Source organism: Protopterus annectens, chromosome 17.part0 (assembly GCF_019279795.1).
Source record: "Protopterus annectens isolate FY-2018-M chromosome 17.part0, PAN1.0, whole genome shotgun sequence".
Classification (NCBI taxonomy): domain Eukaryota; kingdom Metazoa; phylum Chordata; order Ceratodontiformes; family Protopteridae; genus Protopterus; species Protopterus annectens.
Genome location: NC_056751.1, coordinates 15458920 through 15481238, shown reverse-complemented (window position 1 = coordinate 15481238; position 22319 = coordinate 15458920). Strand labels below are relative to the sequence as shown.

Here is a 22319-nt window from a genome sequence, read left to right as displayed (position 1 = left end):
GTCATTATGAGACCAACTATATAAATGTATTGTTATGTAAAAGGTGAACTTTATTTGGCCATGGTGGATTTGATGCAGATGCCTTAGGGTGTCCAGGGAAAGTTCACTGTCTTGAACTCAAGTTTGAGTGGAAGCTGCTGCTGCTGTGCCTTAGCCAGAATAAGTCCTCATGCCTGGAGTGGGATTCCCAGGAAGGAAGAATGAATGTTTCCAACGGCCTGGACCAAGAATCTCTAGAGAGGCTGTGCAGTCATAGGCCAGGACTGGCATTGCTCTGCGTTTGAACCAGGCTCATTTACAGCACTGCAGCAAACTTTTTAATGGAAACATAAGTTTGCTTTATATATGGATGTTTTACTTGAATGGCAAAAAATCAATACATAGAAAGTTTCTGTTGTGAAACTGTAATTTCAGATTGTATTTTGCAACCTTGAGTAAGGCAACCTATTAGTTGAATGAACATTGCATTCCAAGTTACTTCTGTGTCCAGTGCTGTCAAAATACTATAACAGCTAAAATTGTATAATACACCAATTTAAAATGCCTCAAGATTCAGATTCTACTACTCATAAGCAGCCACTTGTAAATGACTATATGAGCAAGCCAAAAGGCTCCCCTAAACTGGTGACACCATAAAAAGTGAAGACCTGCAGGAAGACATCACTGCTGCCATTATTTTACCTATGCAGCCAAAGTACTCCGCAAACTAGCATTTTCAATGTAATGACAAACATGTGCACAGGTACTACTGCTCACAAGCTGCTACCTTCAGAAGACCGCAAACTAATCATAAGCTGATGACAATATAAGCTGACAGTTTCCAGTGAGACAACACTGCCTGTTAAACCATTATTTCGTAAAATGCAATGTCATACAGGGTTCCCTGCGTACCAATAGACAGTTAAAAAGAACACAATACACATTTAAAACACTTCACAATGTTCCTAGCTGCAGCAGCTACCATTAAACAAATGTAAGAAAAGCTGAAGGCTTCCCTAAGCCGGTGACATTAGAGAAACTTGACAACGGCAAAGGGAGTACCTTACCGGCAGGACTTAAATGAGCTATGTAATGTCTGAGTGAGAATGATTGTGGAGATTTTAAGTGATGTATAACATTTACAACTCTGAGTGTGTCAATATGACTTGTGATGTAAAATGCTTGCAACTAGGATTGTGTCGGCATGGTTTGTTTTCATTTATATAAATGTATGATTGCCTATGCAGAAAGTGATGGTTTAATACAGAAGTTTCTTGTTTAAAAAAGGCAGGAATTGAATAATTTATATAATACTGCTTTGGTTATATGACATATAGCAATATATGTGAAGTATAATGTTTGTTATGTTAATATAGTTTGATCACTTTTATATGAAAGTAAATTTGCCTGTGTCACAAGTGATAATTCAATAAAGGTGTTTGGGAAAAACACAACAGCAAAGGGAGTACCAGTGTCACCTACAAACCCTTATTTTATAAAATATAAAGGCAAACAAGGATCTTAACACATTACTACACCACAGATAGAATAGTTGTGTAAGAACTTACCATAACCTTAGATGTTCTTCTCTTCCATGTTGGAGTATTCTTAACAGCAGGGAGGTTGCTGCCTGCAGCACCGACATTCGGCCAGTATACCAAAGTCTTGCTTCAGAAGGGTACGTGTGATGCCCTGCACTAGGACCATAAACCGATGTAGAGTATAAAACTGACGTCTGCACATACCCTCTTCAGAATGGACTGCTGTATACACTAGTATTCTTGGAGGTTTAAGGAGGGTCCAAGATGGTAGACCCTAGAGATTCACATGTAGACTAGAATAAGGGTACTATTAGGCTGTGATCAGTGGAGAGGCTGAAAGGAAAGATGACAATGCCCACAGGCCAGTAAGGTACAATAGGCTGGGGAGTCAGAGGGGGCAGGTAGGGAGGGAACTGAATACTGCAACATGGAAGAGAAGGACAGCTAAGGTTATGGTAAGTTCTTACACAACTATTCTATGTCCTTCTATTTACATGTTGCAGTATTCATAACAGTAGGGAGAGTGCCAAAGCATTTAGGTATGCACCTGGGAGGAAGATTGGGGTCCCTGGGTCAATGAGACCCTGAAGAATAGAACTGGCGAACCCAGCTCTAGCTCTAGAAGCTAAGTCCAGTTTGTAATGTTTGGTTAAAGTGTGCACCGAGGCCCAGGTGGCAGCTTCTAGGATTGAGGCATAATCCACCCCCTTGAAAAAAGCAGCTGAGGAAGCACCTGCCCTGGTAGAGTGTGATTTGACCTGGCCCTGTAAGGTTTAACCATGGGCAGAGTAACATATTCCAATGGATTTAGAGATCCATACGGAAATGGTTTGTTTGGTGACTGCCTTCCCTAGAGCACTAGGGTGGAAGGAGATGAAAAACTGATCAGATTTCCTAATAACTTTGGTTTTGTCTAAATAATACCTCAGTTGTTTGTGTACATCCAGAGAATGCAGGGTCCTCTCTCAGGCATTTTGGGGGTTAGGGTAGAAAACAGGCAGGTTAATGGTTTGGTTTAATGAAATTTCATTAACCCACCTTAGGCATGAAAGAGGGATTAGTCCTGAGGGCAACTCTATCCTTGTGGAATATGAGGCAAGCAGGGACGGCCATAAGGGCTTGAATCTCTGATACCCTCCTGGCGCAGGTAAGGGCCACTAGTAGTACAGTTTTAAGGGTGCACAGTTTTAGGCTTACTGAATGTGCTGGTTCAAAAGGTGGCAGTGTGAGTTTTTCTAGGACAAAATTCAGGTCCTAAGGTGGAGGGATAGGCTTTCTAGGGTGGTCTGATATAAAGAACCCCTTTGAGGAACAGCTTGACCTCTAATCTGGATACCAGCAGTGGTAACATGGGCAGATAGGCAGAGATGGCAGATAAATGGACTTTAAATGATGAGTAAGTTAGTCCTGTGTGAAGCAGCTCAGACAAATAGGAACAGACCAAAGGAACATGAATAGTCATAGGGACCTGGTTTTTCCTCTGACCTCCAGGAGTACTAGTGTATGCAGCAGTCAAATGACAAACTCACCACCGTAACAGGTACAAGCAAACAAAATCTGAAGGTAATGCTACTCAATGCTAGAAGTCTAAACCTCAAAATGCACTCACTCGAGGCACTCCTTAAAATGGAGAACATCGACATCTGTGCAGTGACAGAGACCTGGTTCAAGGCTCCAGAGAGCACCCCTGCATTACCAGGCTATAATTCATACCACACCATTCAGCCACCTAGCCTGGACCGAAACACTAAAGGTGGAGACGTGTCCATATTCATTAAGGATATCCAGACCTCCAGGCTAGTTGCTCAGCATAATGCAGCAAAGATTAGCCAAGTGCAACTAACTCTGGGCAAGACCGGAATCCAAATTGTAGCTTGCTACAGATCCCCCACCTTGCCCCAGGATTCCCACTCCTCATTTCTTGATACACTGGAAAACATTAGGGTACAACCTAACACCCTAATAATGGGCAATTTCAACTACCCCACCATTAACTGGGAAAACTACTCATGTACCAAATCTTTTGCACAACGTTTTCTGGAATTCATAAATTCCAACGCCTTGGATCAACTTATCCACACTCCCACCAGGGGCAGCAATATCCTAGACCTGGTCATTATCAACATGGGCAACCAGTGTTCCACACCAGAAGTCAATTCCTCGTTGGTCAGATCCAACCACAAGCTAATCACCCTAGACATCCACATCCCGCCCCCACCCCCCCATTAGGGAAACCACTGTAAAAAATGTATCCAAAGCCAACTTCACGCTTCTTAAGACAGAAGTGGCAAACGTCACGACACCCATGCAGACAGACAATAAAGGTACGACTGCTGACTCCTACACAAATGCAATTTATAAGCACTTACATGAGTGCATGGATCGTGCACAATCCCTAACAGAACCAAGATGCTATCCTCCAAAAAAAGGAAGCCAATCTGGTGGTCCCCTGCCATAAACAAACTCTACAACAGAAGAAAGAAAATGTTGGAAAAAAAAGAGTAAAATCCCATGATTGGAGGAACTCCCTGGTCAGCCTCAGTAAAAAGCTGAGATCCCTCATAAAATCCTCCAAAGCTAGTTACAAAAACAAAATCGCCACTGATTCTATAGATAACCACAAAGCATTCTATAGCTATGTCAAGAATCTCAATGGCAAAACTCAGATCTGCTCTGAGTTACAGCACAATGGGACTAAATAAACAGAACCAACTGATATTGCAAACATCCTGGCAGATAGGTTCAGTGCTAACTTTACCCCCCTCTCACCCCCTAAAGGGCCCATCTCTATACCGGAAGAATGCAAAGTTCCTGTAATCACAGCTGCACAGGTAAAAAACACTCTCTCCAAAGCCAAGAACACAGCATCCATGGGACCTGACAACATCCCAGGCTGCGTTCTACATGAACTACAGAATGAACTGGCACCCCACCTAAGTACCATGTTCAATCATAGCCTCACCTCAGGCTTTGTGCACACTGAAAGGCACACAGTGACGGTTATCCCACTCCACAAAGTGGGAGCCACCATGGACCCCGGGAACTACTGCCACATTAGCCTGACGAGGCTGGTCTGCAAGGCTATGGAACGTATCATCATGGAACTTATAAACAATGACATTGGTAATCTTCAAACTCTGGATTCCACCCAGTTCGGGTTTGTAAAAGGCAGATCATGTCTCCTAAACCTGATATTTGAAGCGGTCAACAAAGCCGTAGATGAGGGTAAGATGGTTCACACAGCCTATCTAGATCTCACCAAGGCTTTCAACACCATTCCCCACTCTGGAATTATAGATAAACTCAGTAAACTAGGTATAAATCCCTATGTCACAAGATGGGTTGCCAACTGGCTCACTGACAGAATCCACACTATAAAAGTAGCAGACTCCAAATCTGAATTCAGACCAGTGACAACTGGAGTACCACAGGGTTCAGTCCTGGGTCCTCTCCTGTTTGGTATCTACTTCTCAGAAGTACAGGCTAACACTGAAGGACTTTGGCTAACGAAGTTCGCAGATGACTGCAAACTAGGAGCCATAATCGAAACTCCTAATGATGTGGACAGCCTACAAAAGGGCCTCACTGAGACAGATGCCTGGTGTCAAAGCCATGGCCTCAAGCTCAATGCCAAAAAATGCATAGTCATCCCTTTTGGTAAAAGCTCTGTACCCATGAACTACCACATAAGCGGTAGTCTACTTAATACCGAAAGTGTGATAAGAGACCTTGGGACACAGGTGGACAGTAGTCTCTCCTTTGATAATCACATCGCCACAGTAGTCAGGAAATTCTTCTACATGGCACACCTCATCACAAAAGGTTTCTCATCCAGGAAAAAAGAGGTCACTGTTCCCCTCTACTCATCACTCATTAGACTCATTATCCAGTACAACCCCCCTTTTGGTATGTACCTCACAAGACATCTACAACAACTAAAAAGGCCGCAGAAATACCTCACAAAGAGGATTACCAGCCTCAAACAGATGCCCTACGCAGACAGTCTCAAAAAACTCCAGCTTTACTCCGTTGCATATCGCCTACTCAGAGGTGATCTCTGCCCAACATACAAAGCTATGTCAAACCCAGAGCTGTTGGACATGCTCCATTTAAAGAAATCCCAATCCCTCCGAGCTACACGCTTTAGAGAACTAAACCTTGTCACCACAATAAACAGAACATGCTGGAGGGATAGATTCCTATCTCAGAGGCTTCCCATACTCTGGAACAAACTACCTATCTATATCAAACAAAGCTCCTCATTAGCACTCCTCAAGAAAAATCTTGATGATTGGATGGGAGATAGGAAATTTGCCCCGGGGATAACTTTTGGGGCTCTGCTCGACAGGGGCACAGGAAAATAATTTTCTTGGGTGGCGAAAGCCAGGGTACCTTTTTGGCTAGGCTTATATAGGCCCTACGGCCAATAGCCTAGTACCAACCTATGAACCACCTGGAGAATCTTTTCCATTTACAGATATAATTTCTCCTGGTGCTAGGTTTCCTGGCCTCCTGTAGGACATTGAGTATGTCCTCTGTATATAGCTGTCTGAAGTGGATTAGAACCCTATCATCCATAAGGTCAGTTTCAAGTTGTTCACTTGAGGGTGGTCTAGGGATCCCCAATTCTGTGTGAGCAAGTCTATTCGGTGGGGTAACCTGTGGTGACTGCTCTTGGCTAGGAGGTAAAGAAGGGGAAACCAGTGCTGTCTTGGCCAGTAGGGAGTCACCAACAGGATTTTTAGTTTGTCCTTCTGCATTTTGAAGACAACTTTCTGAATCAGAGTACAGGGTGGAAAGGCATAGAGAAACATTCCCCCCCAATGAAAGGAGAAGGTGTCCATTTTCCAGGCTTGTGGATGTGGAGTCCTTGTGCAAAATTTGAGCATCTGTTTGTTCTGGGATGAGTCAAACAGAGTTGTGGAATACCCCACTTGTGAATGAGCTCTAGGAATACCTCTCTGTGAAGCATCCATTTGTGAGAGGGAGCTGAATCTCTGATTAGAGAATCTGCCATGACAGTCTCTGTCGAGGGAATGTAGACTGCTACTAGATGGATGTTTACAGTCGTTGTCAGAGTCCAGATTTGGATAGCTAAGCTGCAAAGAGGATAAAATCTTGTCCTCCCTGTTTGTTTATGTACCACATGACAGTCATATCGTCTGTGATCACTCAGAGTGTGTTCCTAGGAGTAGGTCTGGTTTGAAGGTTTGTAGGGCCAAATGGAGTGCCTTCATTTCTTTGATACTGATGTGGTCCTTTAGTCTTAGTATGAACCATTTCCCTGTACAGTGATCTGTTTCTGTTTGTGCTGTAGTACTACACCCCAACCCAGGTCTGATGAGTCTGTGGTGAGTTCTAGCAGGGGGGCAGGTACATGAAGTGGGATACCCTGGTTGTGGTGGATGGCAGAGATCCACCACTGGAGTTCTGTCTTCAGACACTGGAATAGTGGGAGAGGAGTGTCCAGGGGATGGGAGTATTGGCTACATAAGTTCTTCAAGATCCACTGGATCTTTCTCATGTGGAGTCTTGCTAGGGGCAACATGGGTATTAGGGATGCCATGTGTCTGAACATCCTTAGGAATTCCCGTGCTGGCAATGAAGTAAGGTTGATAAGTTTGTTGAAGTAGATGGCCAGATCCAGGATTCTTTGTTCTGGGATAACGGTTTTCATTAAATCTGTTTTGATACTGCATCCCAAGAAAAGTATGTCTTGTGTGGCTTGCAGATGAGACTTCTCTTTGTTTATAGTGAATCCCAGTTAGGTTAGGGTGTTGATCACTGGCTTTAGGTGCTATTGGAGGACTTGGTGGTTTTTATGAAGTACCATAAGGTCGTCTATGTATGGGTATACTTGTATACCCTGTGTTCTGCAGTGTGCAATGAAGGGTGCTAGACACTTTGTGAACACTCGAGTGGCTGTGGAGAGCCCAAAGGGCAAGGCAGAGAAATGAAAATGCCAGGAACCTACTGCAAAACAGTGGAATTTCCTGTAGTCTGGGTGAATGGGAATGTGGAGGTAGGCATCCTTCAAATCCAAGGCCACTAAGTAGGCCTGAGTGGGAATGAGTGGAAGGACCAAAGGTAAGGTGATCATTTTGAAGCTGGGTACCTTGAGAAACAGGTTTAGGAAACAAAGATCCAGGATTGGTCTCCATGGGCCATCTTCCCTTGGTACCAAAAACATTATTGAGTAAAAACCTTTGTTTCTTTGGGTGGGTGTTATTTGTTCTATGGTGCCCTGGGCTAGTAGTTGTTGAATGATAGTGGGGAAGAGGTGGACTTGGTTTGCTGGAGGTTGAGGGATTCCCTGGGGGGGGGGGGGGGTAACATCCACCAAGTCATAAAGTAACTCCTCTGAATGATGGAAAGTACCCATCTTTTTGTTGTAATCTTCCGCCAAGAGGGTAGGGAGAGGGTGAGGTGAAGGGAGAGTGGGGGTGTTTTGATTTAGTAATGGTAAGTCACAGCGGAGGTGGTCTGGATAGATCAGAATGGCTCTGAAAGGGGCCAGTGGAAGGGGTTTAGGGAAACCTGGGGGCAAAGATTTTCCTCGGTTGCCTGCGACCCTTTGTCTGCTGAGCTGTGTGGGAGGATTGCCTCCTGACAAAAGATGTTTTCTGAGGATAGTTTCTGTGGTATCTGGGAATGGGAGATACCAGTACATGTTTTAGGTTTTGTAGTTCTTTTCCCTTCTCTTGAAGAGATTTAAGAAATTCAGCTGAGGCCTCGACAAACAGTGCTTTATTGTCCAGGGGGGCATCAAGCAGCTTTGTTTGCACATCTAAGGGCAGTGGCTGAAGTCTCAGCCAGGAGTAGCATCTTAGCACTGAGCCAGAAACAGCAGATTTGGATTAAGCTTCCACAGCATCATAACTGCACTTGATGGAGTGCCTAGTTACTTGGGATGGTGTGGACATTAGGCTGTTAAGCTGAGTTTTAGTGTTGGATTCAGGGACCTGAGAGAGTAGGGTGGAAGCCTTTGCAATAGTGTCCAGGACCTACCTTGCCATGTGGGTTTGGTAGTTCAAGGCTCTTATAGCAAGAGTAGAGGAGGTACACACCTTTTTCCCTAGTCTGTCCACAAATTTACTCTATCAGTAGGATAGAGGGTAGAAGAAGGCAATTGCCTAGATGTCTTGTCTGCAGAGACTGCAACAACAGCAGGGTCTGCTGGTGGGTTTCTAAAGAGGAACTGGGTGTCCTGTGGGACCTTATAAAAATAGTCAGGATGTTTAGATGCTGGTGGTTGTGAGCCTGGAGTCTGAGAGGCGGCTAAGGTGGCATCCTGGAAGGCAGGGAGCAAAGTAGGCTTAGCTGAAGGGGATGGCTCTTCCATTTGCAGCAGGTCAAAATATCTTTCTTACTGTCTGAGACCTCTGAGGCCTACCAGTTAAAATGTTCCCACATGAGGGAGATGAAATCACCAAAGGTGAATTCTTCCCCAGGGGACTCTGGGGTAATATGATCCTCTTCCTCTGGGGTAATAAAGTGTTTGGGTGAATCAATTTGAAATTCATAGGTCACAAAATCTTCATCTGAGGAAGGCTCTTCCTCTGACACAAGCAAAGGGGGTCCTGCAGGAGAAACAGTTGGTTGCTGTTGAGTCTGCAGGGTCCAGAATGCTTTAAACAAGCTTTGAAAGAAAACTTCCTAACCTGAACAGGTTGTGGTTCTGTGTGCCTTACTTTCTGTTTTCTCTTCACTGGAGTATACTGTAGAGAAAGAGATGGAACCGATGTCTGGGTGGATGGAGGAACAAGAGCAGGGGCCTCCGACTGAATGAGTCGTAGTTCCCCTCCACCATCAGGAGCTAATGGCTGATTTACATCAGTGGACGGACATGAGGTTTCCGCCAATCCAGCTTTCATCATGGTTCCTGGGCCTAGTAAGGAAACGGGGGTCTGAAGAGATCCCGGGCTTTCATCAGCCTCAAAAATCTCCCCTGACGCTTGAGGTGCAGCATAGGAATCAAGCCTAGTTTTCTTGGCCTTTTTCCTCGGCGGCTCTTCGGATGGGCCCGCTCCTCCCTCCATACCGAGCGCGAGACGTGGGAGCCTCTGATTTTCTAAATAAAGTTTAAGTGCGGCCAAATGGCTGTGGTTTTTGGGATGAATGATTTGCAAATAGGGCAGGACGTATGGTCGTGGGCCTCGCCTAAACAGAATACGCACTTATTGTGCAAGTCCTTGTGAGGAATCAGTCTCCCACAAGCACACTTCCCCTTTCTACTGGACATGTACGTATTAGCAAAAAACCACAAGGAAACAATGAAAACCCGCAGGGTAATTATCTGTAGTGGTCGTTTGTAGCGGTCTTCTGAATTAGTGATCTGCTTTCTGAACTGGTGAACTGGAGTCCAACGTTCACTGCGGCAGAAAAATTTTGGCGAGGGTACGTGCCAATGTCACTTTTATACCCTATGTCGGTTTATGGCCCTAGCGCAGGACGTCACAAGTACCCTCCTGAAGCAAGACTTTAGTATACTGGCCAGATGTCGGCGCTGTAGAGAGCAACCTCCTACTGTTATGAATAGTGCAACATGTGAATAAAAGGACATAGTTAAAATACCACCTTACACATGATTAATATGTTCGTATTTATGTTTTAATATGTGCATTCGTCTACGAAAAACTTTCAGAAAACAATATATTCCACACGCCTTCATGCAACCTTATAACTAAAGCAGTAAAAGGTTTCCTTTATTCAGTGGTGGCATGAGAAGCATATCTAGACAAGTAGTATGGTAAACATATCCCCCTTGGTTTTAGGACTTGATTGCAATATTAAGAAGCCTTATCAAAATTAAAAGAAAAATCACCTCTCATTATTTAGGGATTTTTGTGTTGCACTTTGAAACATTACACTGCTTAATATCCATAAAACAAACAAGAGGGCATTTTGCCAGTCATACCTTTTTCTAATGTTTCTTGTGAGTGCAACAGCTCCCAACTCTCTCTAGCCAGTTTAAAACTTTCCAGGACCTCTGAGGAGTTTGGAAGATCCACCTTGTTCACCAACACTTGACGATTTCGACCCTTTCCAGAAACTTCTTCATCATCTGAACTCTTGATTTAAATGCATAAAAAGAATGAAGAGGAAAATTAATACTTTGTGACTACACATTTACATAAAAAGCCAGCAAAACAGAGAATTTACATTTCTAGTTAATTTAGTTAAGCAGCTAGTCAATGCAACAACGGTTTTCCCATTCCCATATGTGACGTTATTCTACTTCACCTAAAAGTAAATTAATATGCACTTTCTAGATCAGATTATCTGTTAGCAGGCTTACTACATATGACAACTGATAGGATTTCTTCTTATAATACACACTACTGTATGGCACAATTCTGAAATTTCTCTAGTTTTCTCGTGTGGAAGTGTGTGTTTCCATTGACTGCATACAGTTGCATCATCATCACACTAACAAGACACGTTCCAGTCTTGTGCAATCCCCACTTCAATGCCCAGCGCAATGAGCAAGCGCAACCTGAAAAGACAAACGCAAAAGAATATTAAATTATAAAATTATCTGACTTACCATTACAGACATCGCAGAGGGCCTCCTTGCAGAATATTTAAATATGATGATCGTGTATCTATTATATCAGACTTCAGAGGCCTTAAGTAGGCAATATGGGAAGAATGTCAAGCAGAAAACGTTCTTAAAACTTTCCTGGGAGGTCAGAAACGGAAGACGACCAAATAAACATTAATAAGCCAAGTTCTGAAGCACCAAGATGCCAAAGGAGGCCATGCTCTTGGAATCTTAGTTCAAGTAATAATGCTCTGGGAAGATATGAAAGAATGACCAAATGGCCATAATGTACATTTCCACAACACAGATGTTTTTGAAGAATGTATAAGAAGCAGCTACAGATGTGGGAGAGTGACATTTAGCATAAGCATTTTCCAACAGTTAGCAATCAACATGGAGAAGGTCAGTTTAGACATTGTAAGCCTCTGCCTATATTAAGTAAACCAGACGAACTGCCCTGATTTCTTTAACTCATATACCCTTTTAACATAAAACCTGAATTTGCAGTGGTTGTCCAAGGTATGAAGGCTCTTTTGTCCCGTACTTTTTGCCCCACAAAGGAAACAAGGAGATAAAAAGTCTGGATTAAGGATAATTCTGATATCACTTCTGGAAGGAAATATGGGCTAGCTAATGAAAGACAAATACGGTTGTACTGTATAAGGACCTGAAGTTTTCATATTATGACACCAGAAGTGACGGCAACAAATAAAAGTTCTGTAGATGAAACCGCTGCCAAACCTGTAGGCTCAAATGGATGATGGGCATTTGTTACTGAGGAAATTCAACTCCTGGGTAGAGATACATGGGTCTATATTACATCATCAAAACCTTAAATTATCGAACATCTAAAGATCAAGCACGAAACATCGAATCCTTAACATCGAAAACGCCCATTTCCACATAGGGAAACAATGCCGTTGGCCAACTAAAAAATAAAGTTTTAACCAGTAATAAAGTGAGGGGCTTTGCCCCCCACACCCCCCTAATTAAATATACCAATTCAGAGATCAGTCTACAGTGGAGAAAGAACAAAATCTGCATAAAGTACAGTTTTGTACCTACCATAAATGTAGATGTTCGAGTGTTCACACTGCTGCAGTCATTACACTTGGGTTATCCTGCCGTCAGGCGGTCCCGCAGTCGGCCAGAGTTCCAAAGTCTTGGTCCGGCATCGGTTGCTGTCGCTTCTTCCCTGACGTCAGTGCGCCAGGGGTATATAATATGCATCCGATGCCATTTTCTTCAGTTTTTCTTGCCCCAGATGTCAGGTGCCCCCAATAGGTAGGCAATACATATTGCTAATAAAAAATATACATATAAAATAAAAACAATACCTTCAGTTACAAGCAAATACACCACAAAGGTTGTATAGGATAGAAAGGTAAGTCCAGCTAGTTCAGAGGGGATGGAGGGAGGGTAACCTGGACTGCAGCAGTGTGAACACTCTAACATCTACATTTATGGTAGGTACAAAAAGTACAGTTTTGTACCTACCATAAATGTAGATGTTCGAGGATCCACATTGCTGCAGTCCTTACTATTAGGGTAGTCCGCTGTCCAGTCGGCCCGAATACCAGAGTATATGGCTGATGTCGGTCAGGGCGCATTAGACTGACGTCAGTGTACTAATGCGCATGACCGACGTCATATCCTCAGTCTTTTCTTGCCCCAGATGTCAGAAGACCCTAAAAAGACAAGGCCCAAAATACCTGCACCAAAATTATGTACAATATGTGCAAAAACATATACAAAAATATCAACATATAACCTCACCTACACAACCACCCCTAAACACAGAGGGGAAGGAGGGAGGGTAAATTGGACTGCAGCAATGTGGATCCTCGAACATCTACATTTATGGTAGGTACAAAACTGTACTATGTTCTTCGTTCCACATTGCTGCAGTCCTTACTATTGGGTAGAATCCCAAAGCAGAGGTAAGGGAGGCTGGCAAATCATAAAGAAGTAGGAGCTGACAACATGCCTTGCAAAACAGCTGTGGCAAAACCAGCCCTAGACTTAGAGTAGATAGGAAGGTGATAATGCTTAGAGAAAGTATGCACTGAACTCCAAGTAGCTGCCTCCAAAATATCCTTAGTTGCCACCCCCCTTAGAAATGCTGTTGAAGTGGCAGTAGCCCTAGTGGAATGAGGCCTAATCCCAGCTGGAATCTCCTTGCCATGATGGGAATAACAAAATGCAATGCAAAACCCAATCCACCTAGAAATAGTTTGTTTTGACACAGGCTTGCCCTGCGAACTCAAAGCAAAAGAAACAAACAACTGCTGAGACTGCCTAAAATCCTTAGTCCTGCTTAAATAATAACGCAATTGCCTGTGTACATCTAAAGTGTGCAAAATCTTTTCCCCTTTATTTTGGGGGTCTGCATAAAAAGTAGGCAAATGAATAGTTTGGTTTAAAGCCACACTAGAAACCACCTTAGGCATAAAGGAAGGATTAGTACGTAATGATACCCTATCCTTATGAAAAATCAAAAAGGGCTCTACTGCCATAAGGGCCTGCAACTCAGACACCCTTCTTGCAGAAGTAATAGCCAACAGAAAAGCAGACTTCCATGACAAGTATTTCAATTCAGCAGTAGCCGCAGGCTCAAAAGGTTGTAGAGTAAGTTTTTCCAACACAAAATTGAGATCCCAAGCAGGAGTAGGAGCTCTACGTGGGGGTCTTATATTCTTTGCCCCTCTAAGAAACTGCTTGAACAAAGGATGCGAAAACAATGGTGGGTCACAATCATAGTGAGCTGAAATTGCTGCAGCATGAATCTTAATGGAAGAGAAGGACAAACCTTTGTCCAATAACTCAGTAAGATATTGAAGAGCCACACTCAAATTAGGCTCAGAAACCTCCAAATTCTTTGCTGTACTCCAAAATAAAAATCTCTTCCATTTTTCTGCGTACACTTTCCTTGTACTAGGTCTTCTAGCTTCCATAATCACATTTAAAACTTGTTGAGGAAGTTGAGACCTGCTGTGTTTCAACACAGAATATGCCAGGCTGTTAGATGAAGAGAGTGAAGCTTGACATTGAGCAGATGACCGTCCTTCTGAGATAACAGATGAGGAATCAAAGGTAAAGGCCATGGAGGCTTCCTTACCAGACTCCTTAGTAGTGGGTACCAGTGTTGCCGAGGCCAATCTGGAGCTATCAAAATCATCCTTGGCTTGTCTTGTCTGACTTTTAATAGCACCTTTGGAAGAAGAGGCAGAGGTGGAAAGGCATACACATGAAGGTTTTTCCAACTGAAAGACAGAGCATCCACTTTCCAAGCTGTGCGATGAAACCCCTTTGTGCAAAACTTTGGCAGCTGGTGGTTTAGTGGAGAAGCGAACAGATCTATGTCTGGAGTTCCCCATGACACTGTCAATGTCTGAAATACATGAAGATCCAGTTTCCACTGTGGGGATCCATGATTTGTCTGCTTAACACATCTGCTAAGGAGTTCTGTGCTCCTGGCAGAAACCTTGCCTGAAGAGTTAGTTGCAAGCTTAGCGCAGTCTCCCATAAAATCATTGCTTGCCTGCATAGAGGATAAGAATGTGTTCCCCCTTGCTTGTTGATGTACCACATGACAGTTGTGTTGTCTGTTAGAATCAACACCTGCCCTGGAAGAAGTAACTCCTTGAAAGCCATTAATGCAAACTGGACTGCTAACATCTCCTTCATGTTGATATGTAGATGCTGTAGTCTGGCAGGCCACTTGTCTTGTATCCACTTTCCATTTAGATGAGCTCCCCAAGCAATGTCCGAGGCATCTGTCGTTAAAATCTGACTTGCCTCTGGCCGGGTCACAGAGAGTCCCTTGTTTAGGTGACATTCCTGAGCCCACCACAAAAATTCTTTTTGAAGGCAAGGTATTATTTGAATGACAGTGTCCAAATCCTGGCAGTGCTGTGTCCATACATTTTGAGATACCATTGTAGCTTCCTCATATGCAGTTTGGCATTGGGAAGCACCAGAATACAAGATGCCATGAACCCTAATGCTTGAAGGACTGTCCTTGCAGTCAGCACGGACTGATGAGATAGTTGATGGAAGTAAAGTGATAGACTCTTTTGTTTGTCCGGGGTTAAAAAGGCCATCTGGGCTGCTGTATTCAGTCTCACACCCAGAAAGCACATGTCTTGAGAGGGTACTAGACTGGACTTTATTTCGTTCACAGAATACCCTAGGCATCTTAGCACTGCTATAACATATTCCAGATGCTGTAGAAGGTCTTCCTTTTCTTGAGCCAGAATCAGGCAGTCGTCCAAGTAAGGATAGATTTGAATTCCTTGTAGCCTGAAGTAAGCTATCACTGGAGCCAGAACCTTTGTGAATACTCTGGGCAGTAGATAAGCCAAAGGGCAATGCAGAGAACTGATAATGAGAATTTCCAGCTCGAAACCGCAGATACTTCCTGCAACTTAGCCTTATAGGCACATGAAGGTAAGCTTCCTTGAGATCTAAAGTTACCATCCAGTGATCTTTGCCCAGCAGAGGTAAAAGCTGTTGTAACGTCAACATCTTGAACTTGGGAATGTCCAGATAAGTGTTGAGGAGAGATAAATCCAAAATTGGTCTCCACGTGTTCCCCTTCTTTGGTACTAGGAACAGGCGAGAATAAAATCCTAGGCCCCTTTCTGATACAGGGACTGGCTGAATGGCCCCCATCTGGAGTAACTGAGAAATTTGCTTGTGAGCCTCTTTTCTTTGTGGAGGAGGAACGTCTGGCATGCCTTTGAAAGGGGGCAATGAATGGAAATAAAACCTGTAACCGTGGTGAATGATATCCAACACCCAGCTGTCTTGAGTGATTAAATCCCAATTTTCTTTGAAAAGAGACAGTCTTCCTCCCAAAGGAGCTGCCAGACGAGAATCTACTGGCAGCTGAAAAGGCAGGTCATTGGGTCTGTTTACGAAAGGACTGACCCCTGCCCTCACCAGAAGTCTGAGCAGGTGAACTCCCTGTTCTAGGCCTAAAAGAACCTTGAGCTCTGCCCCTACCACGTCTAGACCTACCCCTAGACTGGGAATCATAAGCAGGATATGTCCACCCCTTAGCAGGCCAATTTCTACTAAACTTCGGTGGCTGCACCTGCAAAAAATCTTTAACCGTTTGCATAGACTTAGCTTTGTCCTCCATTTTCTTTAAAACTGCTTCCACAGGCGAACCAAACAACACATCAGACTGTAAAGGAGCATCCAAAATCCTTGTCTTAACATGCTCAGCTAAATTCTGATCCCTTAACCAGGCATGCCTGCGAAGAACAGAACTAGTGGCAGCCACCCTCGAGGAGGCCTGTACAGCATCAAAACCACATTGCAAAGAATGCTTACCCACTTGTTCAGACACATGAACCAAATCCAGCAACTCTTTACACTCAATACCTTCCGCCAAAGCATCCACCTTAGATTTCAATTGTGAAAGGAGATAATTTTGATATTTTAGCATGTGAAACTGACAATTCAACGCTCTCATGGCTAGAGTGGAAGAAGTATACACTTTCTTTCCCCACCTATCCAAAGCCCTTGCCTCTTTATCAGTGGGAACAGGATTTTTAACCACAGAGGCCTTAACACCTTTAGGCCCCTGAGAAACAGTTTCTGGGTCCGCCCTAGGACTCTTAAACAAATACTTATGAGCTTGGGCACCCTATAGTACCTATCAGGTTTAACAGGAGCAGGAGGCAAAGAGTCAGGGTTCAGGGAAGCCTCTGCAAAACATCTTCCACCACATTCAACACAGGAGGTATAGCTAAGGGCCTATGCTGGGGTAAAACAAGAATTCCTAAGCCTTTTCCTGGAATCAGAGTAATCCTGGCCTTCCCATTTAAAGTGCTCCCTCATGGAATGCAGAGTCTCTGAAAATGAGAAATCCTCAGGAGGAGAAGCTGTAGGAGTGGAATCATCCACATCAGAATCAGAATAAGGAGGATACTCCTGCAAATCTTCCGCAGAAGACTCAGAAGCCTCTGAACACTGTTCAAAACTATCAAACTCGGTTCCACCCTAGGCCTCTTATCAGGAGGGGCATAGAACCTCTAATCATAGTAATCAAATCTTCCGCCATTTTAAGCATATGTTTCTTAGGTACAGAACCGAAATGCTAGGAGAAGCCCCCACTGAAGCTGAACTTGGCCTACCTCTCAAAGAAGTTTTGGCAACAGAAGGAGAGGCTCTAACTACCTTGGGAAGAGAGGGAAGAACAGTTACCTGAGAAGCCCCTCAGCCTGGCCTACCTCCTGAGAAGGCACATCCTGTAACAGTAAAGTTTCTGCCTGAGACTCCATAGAAACTCCTGGCAAAACCTCTGGCTCCACTGAGCCTTCTAAAGAACCGGCGTCCGGGACTGCGGTTCATCAACCCTAGGCTTCGCTGTTTTGTCCTTGCGCTTCTTGACGAAGCGGGCGTCGGAGCATCCGGCGGCATTTTATAATTGCAACGCTTCCCAAACACTAACCTGGCACAGTCTAACCTCCTCTTAATAGTGCGTTTGTTAAACCTAGCACAAGAGCGGCATCCAACAACGTCGTGCTCAGGCCCTAAACAAGGTATACACAAGGTATGGTAATCCCTATGAGGTATCTGTTTCCCACAAGAAATACAGTTATTCACTTTTTCTGACATCCGGTTAAATACTGAGGCAAGAAAAAACAAAATGTTCCCCAACGGGTACTTAGCCAACTCTGATTCGGTCTGAAACTCCGGTTTCGGAAATATTTCAGAACGCCAACCTGCACTCGCAAAACTGCTTCTGCATCGGACCATGCGGCAAAAAAGACTAAGGATATGACGTCGGTCATGCGCATTAGTACCCTGACGTACTGACGTCAGTCTAATGCGCCCTGACCGACGTCAGCCATATACTCTGGTATTCGGGCCGACTGGACAGCGGACTACCCTAATAGTAAGGACTGCAGCAATGTGGAACGAAGAACATCTGTACCATGTTCATTGTGTTACACTGTTGCAGTCATTACACTTGGGTAGAATCCCAAAGCTAAGGTTGGGTGGCTGGTCTATAAAGAGTTAGGATTGGCTATGAGGCTCTGTAGAACTGCAGTGGCAAATCCTGCTCTGGATTTAGAGTAAAGAGGCAGGTGGTAATGCTTGGTAAAGGTGTGCACTGAACTCCAAGTTGCAGCCTCCAAAATTTCCTTGGTAGGTACTCCTCTGAGAAAGGCTGTTAAAGTGGCTGTTGCCCTGGTGGAATGTGGCCTAATGGTATTTGGGACTGATTTTCCATGCTGTGTGTAGCAGTAACGAATACAGTGTCCTATCCATTTGGATATAGTCTGCTTTGAGATAGCCTTGCCCTGTGATCCTGCAGCATATGCTACAAACAGTTGCTCAGTTTTCCTGAAAGCTTTTGTTTTGTCCAAGTAGAAGCATAGCTGCCTGTGTATGTCCAAAGAATGCAGAAGTTTCTCCCCTTTATTCTGTGGGTTTGGATAAAAAGTTGGCAAATGGATGGTTTGGTTAAGAGCCACACTAGATATCACCTTTGTCATAAAGGTAGGGTTTGTCCTTAAAGAAACCCTGTCCTGATGAAAAATTATAAAAGGTTCCACTGCCATTAATGCCTGTAGCTCTGAGACTCTTCGTGCTGAAGTTACTTCCAGGAGCAGAGCTGTTTTCCATGATAAATATTTTAGATCGGCTGTATTGGCTGGCTCAAAAGGTGGTAGAGTCAGTTTTTCCAAAACGAAAATGAGGTCCCAAGTTGGTGTTGGTGCTCTCCGGGGCGGTCTTATGTTTTTAGCCCCTCTGAGGTACTGCTTTAGCAAGGGATGAGAGAATAAAGGAGGATCCATGTTGTAATGTGCTGAAATGGCAGAGGCGTGGATCTTAATTGATGAGAAGGATAGGCCTCTGTCCAGCATCTCAGTTAAGTATTGTAAAATCTGAGGAATGTTTGGAACAAGAGGGTCAAGGCTTTGAGCCTGGTTCCAGGCGCAGAATCTCTTCCATTTTTCTGAGTAAGCTTTCCTGGTGCTCGGCCTTCTGGTCTCCAAAATGACATCCATAGCAGCTTTAGAGAGAGGTGTTGCCTGATTGACTAATGTATCTGCCATGCAGCCAGGTTTAGGGTTTTGAGCTGACCGTGCAGGATCTGATTGTTTTGTTGTGTTAAAAGGTGTGGAATTTGAGGCAAAATCCATGGTCTGCCTTGAGCCAAGTTCCTTAAGATAGGGCACCAGTGCTGGCGTGGCCAGTCTGGCACAATCATCTGTGGTTTTCTTGTCTGGCTTTTAGGAGTACCTTTGAAAGGAGAGGCAGTGGCGGGAAGGCATAAACATTTAGGTTTTTCCAGCTGAACAAAAGAGCATCCACTTTCCATGCTTGTTTGTGATAAGTCCTTGTGCAGAATTTTTGTACTTGGCAATTCAGTGGGGAGGCAAAAAGATCTATGTCTGGGCATCCCCATTTTTGCGTTACCATGCTGAAGATTTGTGGATTCAATTTCCATTCGTGAGGGTCCATGATATTTCTGCTTAGATCGTCTGCCAGAGTATTTTTCTTTCCTGGCAGGAATTGTGCTTGCAAGTGAACTTGATACTTTAGAGCTGTGTTCCAAAAGGTCATGGCTTGCCTGCATAGGGGATAAGAATGAGTGCCCCCTTGCTTGTTTATGTACCACATTACTGTGGTGTTGTCTGTCTTTAGTAATAATTGTCCTGGATGCAGAAGGTCCTTGAAAGCTGTTAGGGCATTTTGAACAGCCAACATCTCTTTTTGATTGATGTGAAGATGCATCTGGTCTGTGGTCCACTTGCCCTGAATGCATTTTCCTGCCATGTGTGCTCCCCAGGTGTAATCCGAAGCATCTGTTGTTAGAGTTTGCCTGGCTATGGGTTGGGTAAAAGGCTGACCCTGGTTTAGGTGACATGCCTGTGCCCACTATCGAAACTCCTGTTGTAGACAGGGAATCATTGGTATTACTGCTTCTAAACTGTGAGAGTGCTGAGTCCAAACACTTTTTAGGTACCATTGTAATTTCCTCATATGCAGTCTGGCATATGGTATTAGTAGTATGCAGGATGCCATGAATCCCAGGACCTGCAGAATTTTTATTGCAGGGAGATGGGACTTTTTTGCCAGTAATTGAAAATATCGAGTTAGTTGAACTTGTTTGTCTGGCGTGAGCTAAGCCAACTGGGCTGTTGTATTTAAGCTGGCACCCAGGAATATAATCTGTTGCGAGGGCACTAGTTTTGACTTCTTTTCGTTTACTGTGTACCCTTGAGAAATTAGCAACCTTTGTACAAACGCCAGATGCTGTACAAGAATGTCCTTCGTCTCTGCTTGAATGAGGCAGTCGTCCAGGTATGGATATATTTGAATTCCTTTTTGTCTGCAAAATGCAATTACTGGTGCCAGGCACTTTGTGAAGACTCTGGGCGCAATAGATAAGCCAAAGGGCAGTGCAGAGAATTGGTAGTGCATTGTACCAGCTTTGAATCCGAGGTATCTTCTGCAATTTTGTCTGATAGGTACATGCAGGTATGCCTCTTTGAGGTCCAGAGTAACAAGCCAAGCCTTCTTGCCCAGCATGGGTAGAAGCTGCTGTAATGTCAACATTTTGAACTTTAGAATATCCAGGTAAGTATTCAGAATTGAAAGGTCTAGTATGGGCCTCCAGGCCTTGTCCTTTCTGGGGACCTGGAAGAGTCTTGAGTAAAATCCTTGTCCTTGTTCCTGTTGTGGTACTTTTTGAATAGCTCTCATGTCCATGAGGGCTGAAATTTGTTTTTGTGCCTCTGCCCATTGATTTTGTGGCAGGTCTGGCATTCCTTTTAGCCTTGGTAAAGTATGAAAGTGGAACCTGTAACCTTGAGACACAATATTCAGAACCCATTTGTCTTGGGTGATTGTTTGCCAGTTTTGAGAAAAAAGTGCTAGTTTTCCCCCCTAAGGGGGCTTCTAAAAGGGACGTGCTTGGTGTACGACGGGGAAAGTCATTGTGACTGTTTCCTGTAAGGTTGAGACTTGTCCTCACCTCCTTTTGGGGTTGAGGTGCCCCACTGTCGTTGTCTGTTTGAGTCTTGGGGTTGAGATCTGCCTCTTGGGCGTCTGTATCTGCCTCTCTGTGGCCTGTCTGACACTGGAAAGGACCAATTCTTTGTTGGCCAATTTCTGCTAAACCGAGGTGGCTGTACCTGTAAGAAATCATTGACTGCATAGATTTAGCTTTATCCTCCATTTTTTTAACATCTCTTCTGCCTTAACACCAAACAAGGTATCATGCTGTAAAGGAGCATCCAATAATTTTGCTTTAACATGATCAGGTAAACTCTGTTCTTTTAACCAAGCATGTCTTTGAATCACAGAACCTGTAACTGTGGCTCTACAAGAGGCCTCTAAAGAATCAAAACCACATTGCAGAGTATGTTTTCCCACCTGTTCAACTGCATGCAATAAATCCTGCATTTCTTTACAATCAGGAGCTTCTGAGCTTGCAAGCATTTTCTGTTTTAACTGAGCCATTAAATATTGTTGGTACTTAAGCATGTGAAACTGGCAATTTAAAGCTCTTACTGCTAAAGTTGCAGAACTGTATACTTTCTTCCCCCATCTATCCAAAGCTCTGGAATCTCTGTCAGAGGGTACTGGATTTTTTACAATGGAAGCCTTAACCCCTTTTGGACCCTGAAAAATAGTTTCTGGATCAGCAGAAGGGTTTTTGTAAAGAAACTTGTGAGAGTCAGGGACTCTATAATACCTATCTGGCTTGGCTGGATCAGGGGGCAAAGAATCAGGAGATAAGCTGGATTCAGAGAACACATCATCCACAATGTCTAGCACAGGCGGAATACCCAGCGGCCTGTGCTGAGGCAATAAAAGGAAATCCCTGAGCCTTTTCATGGATTCTGAGTAATCCTGACTTTCCCAATGGAAATGCTTCCTAAAAGTTTCCCCAAAAGAATAATCCTCAGGAGGAGAGGCTGAAGGGATAGATTTCTTCAGCATCAGAGTCCTCATAGAGGGATAGAGAGTATCCCTGGTCTGAAGAGGAATCAGAGGAAATGGAAACCTGATCAGAGGAATCATAGTCTGTATCCTGCCTAGGCCTTTTCTCAGGAGAGGGATGGGAACCCCTGATTAGAGTAATGAGGTCTTCGGCCATTTTAAGCATCTGTTTCTTAGGCATGGAGGACTGTCCAGGAGAATGCTGTACTTGTTTCTTTGTCTTTAATGGTACCTTTGTCTTGGCTGTTGTTTTAATGGTAAGTTGTGAAGGTCTGAAAACA

At 43.9% G+C, this 22319-nt stretch overlaps 1 protein-coding gene across 2 annotated transcripts in view; it reads right to left on the bottom strand.

Moving 5' to 3' along the window:
• INTS10 (integrator complex subunit 10) overlaps positions 1 to 22319 on the bottom strand; it is a 1128594-nt gene that overhangs the window by 648657 nt on the left and 457618 nt on the right. For both annotated transcript variants that reach the window (XM_044059448.1, XM_044059449.1), the window contains exon 10: positions 10438 to 10591. In XM_044059448.1, the coding sequence (XP_043915383.1) occupies positions 10438 to 10591 (154 nt within the window). The remainder of the gene's footprint in view (positions 1 to 10437; positions 10592 to 22319) is intronic.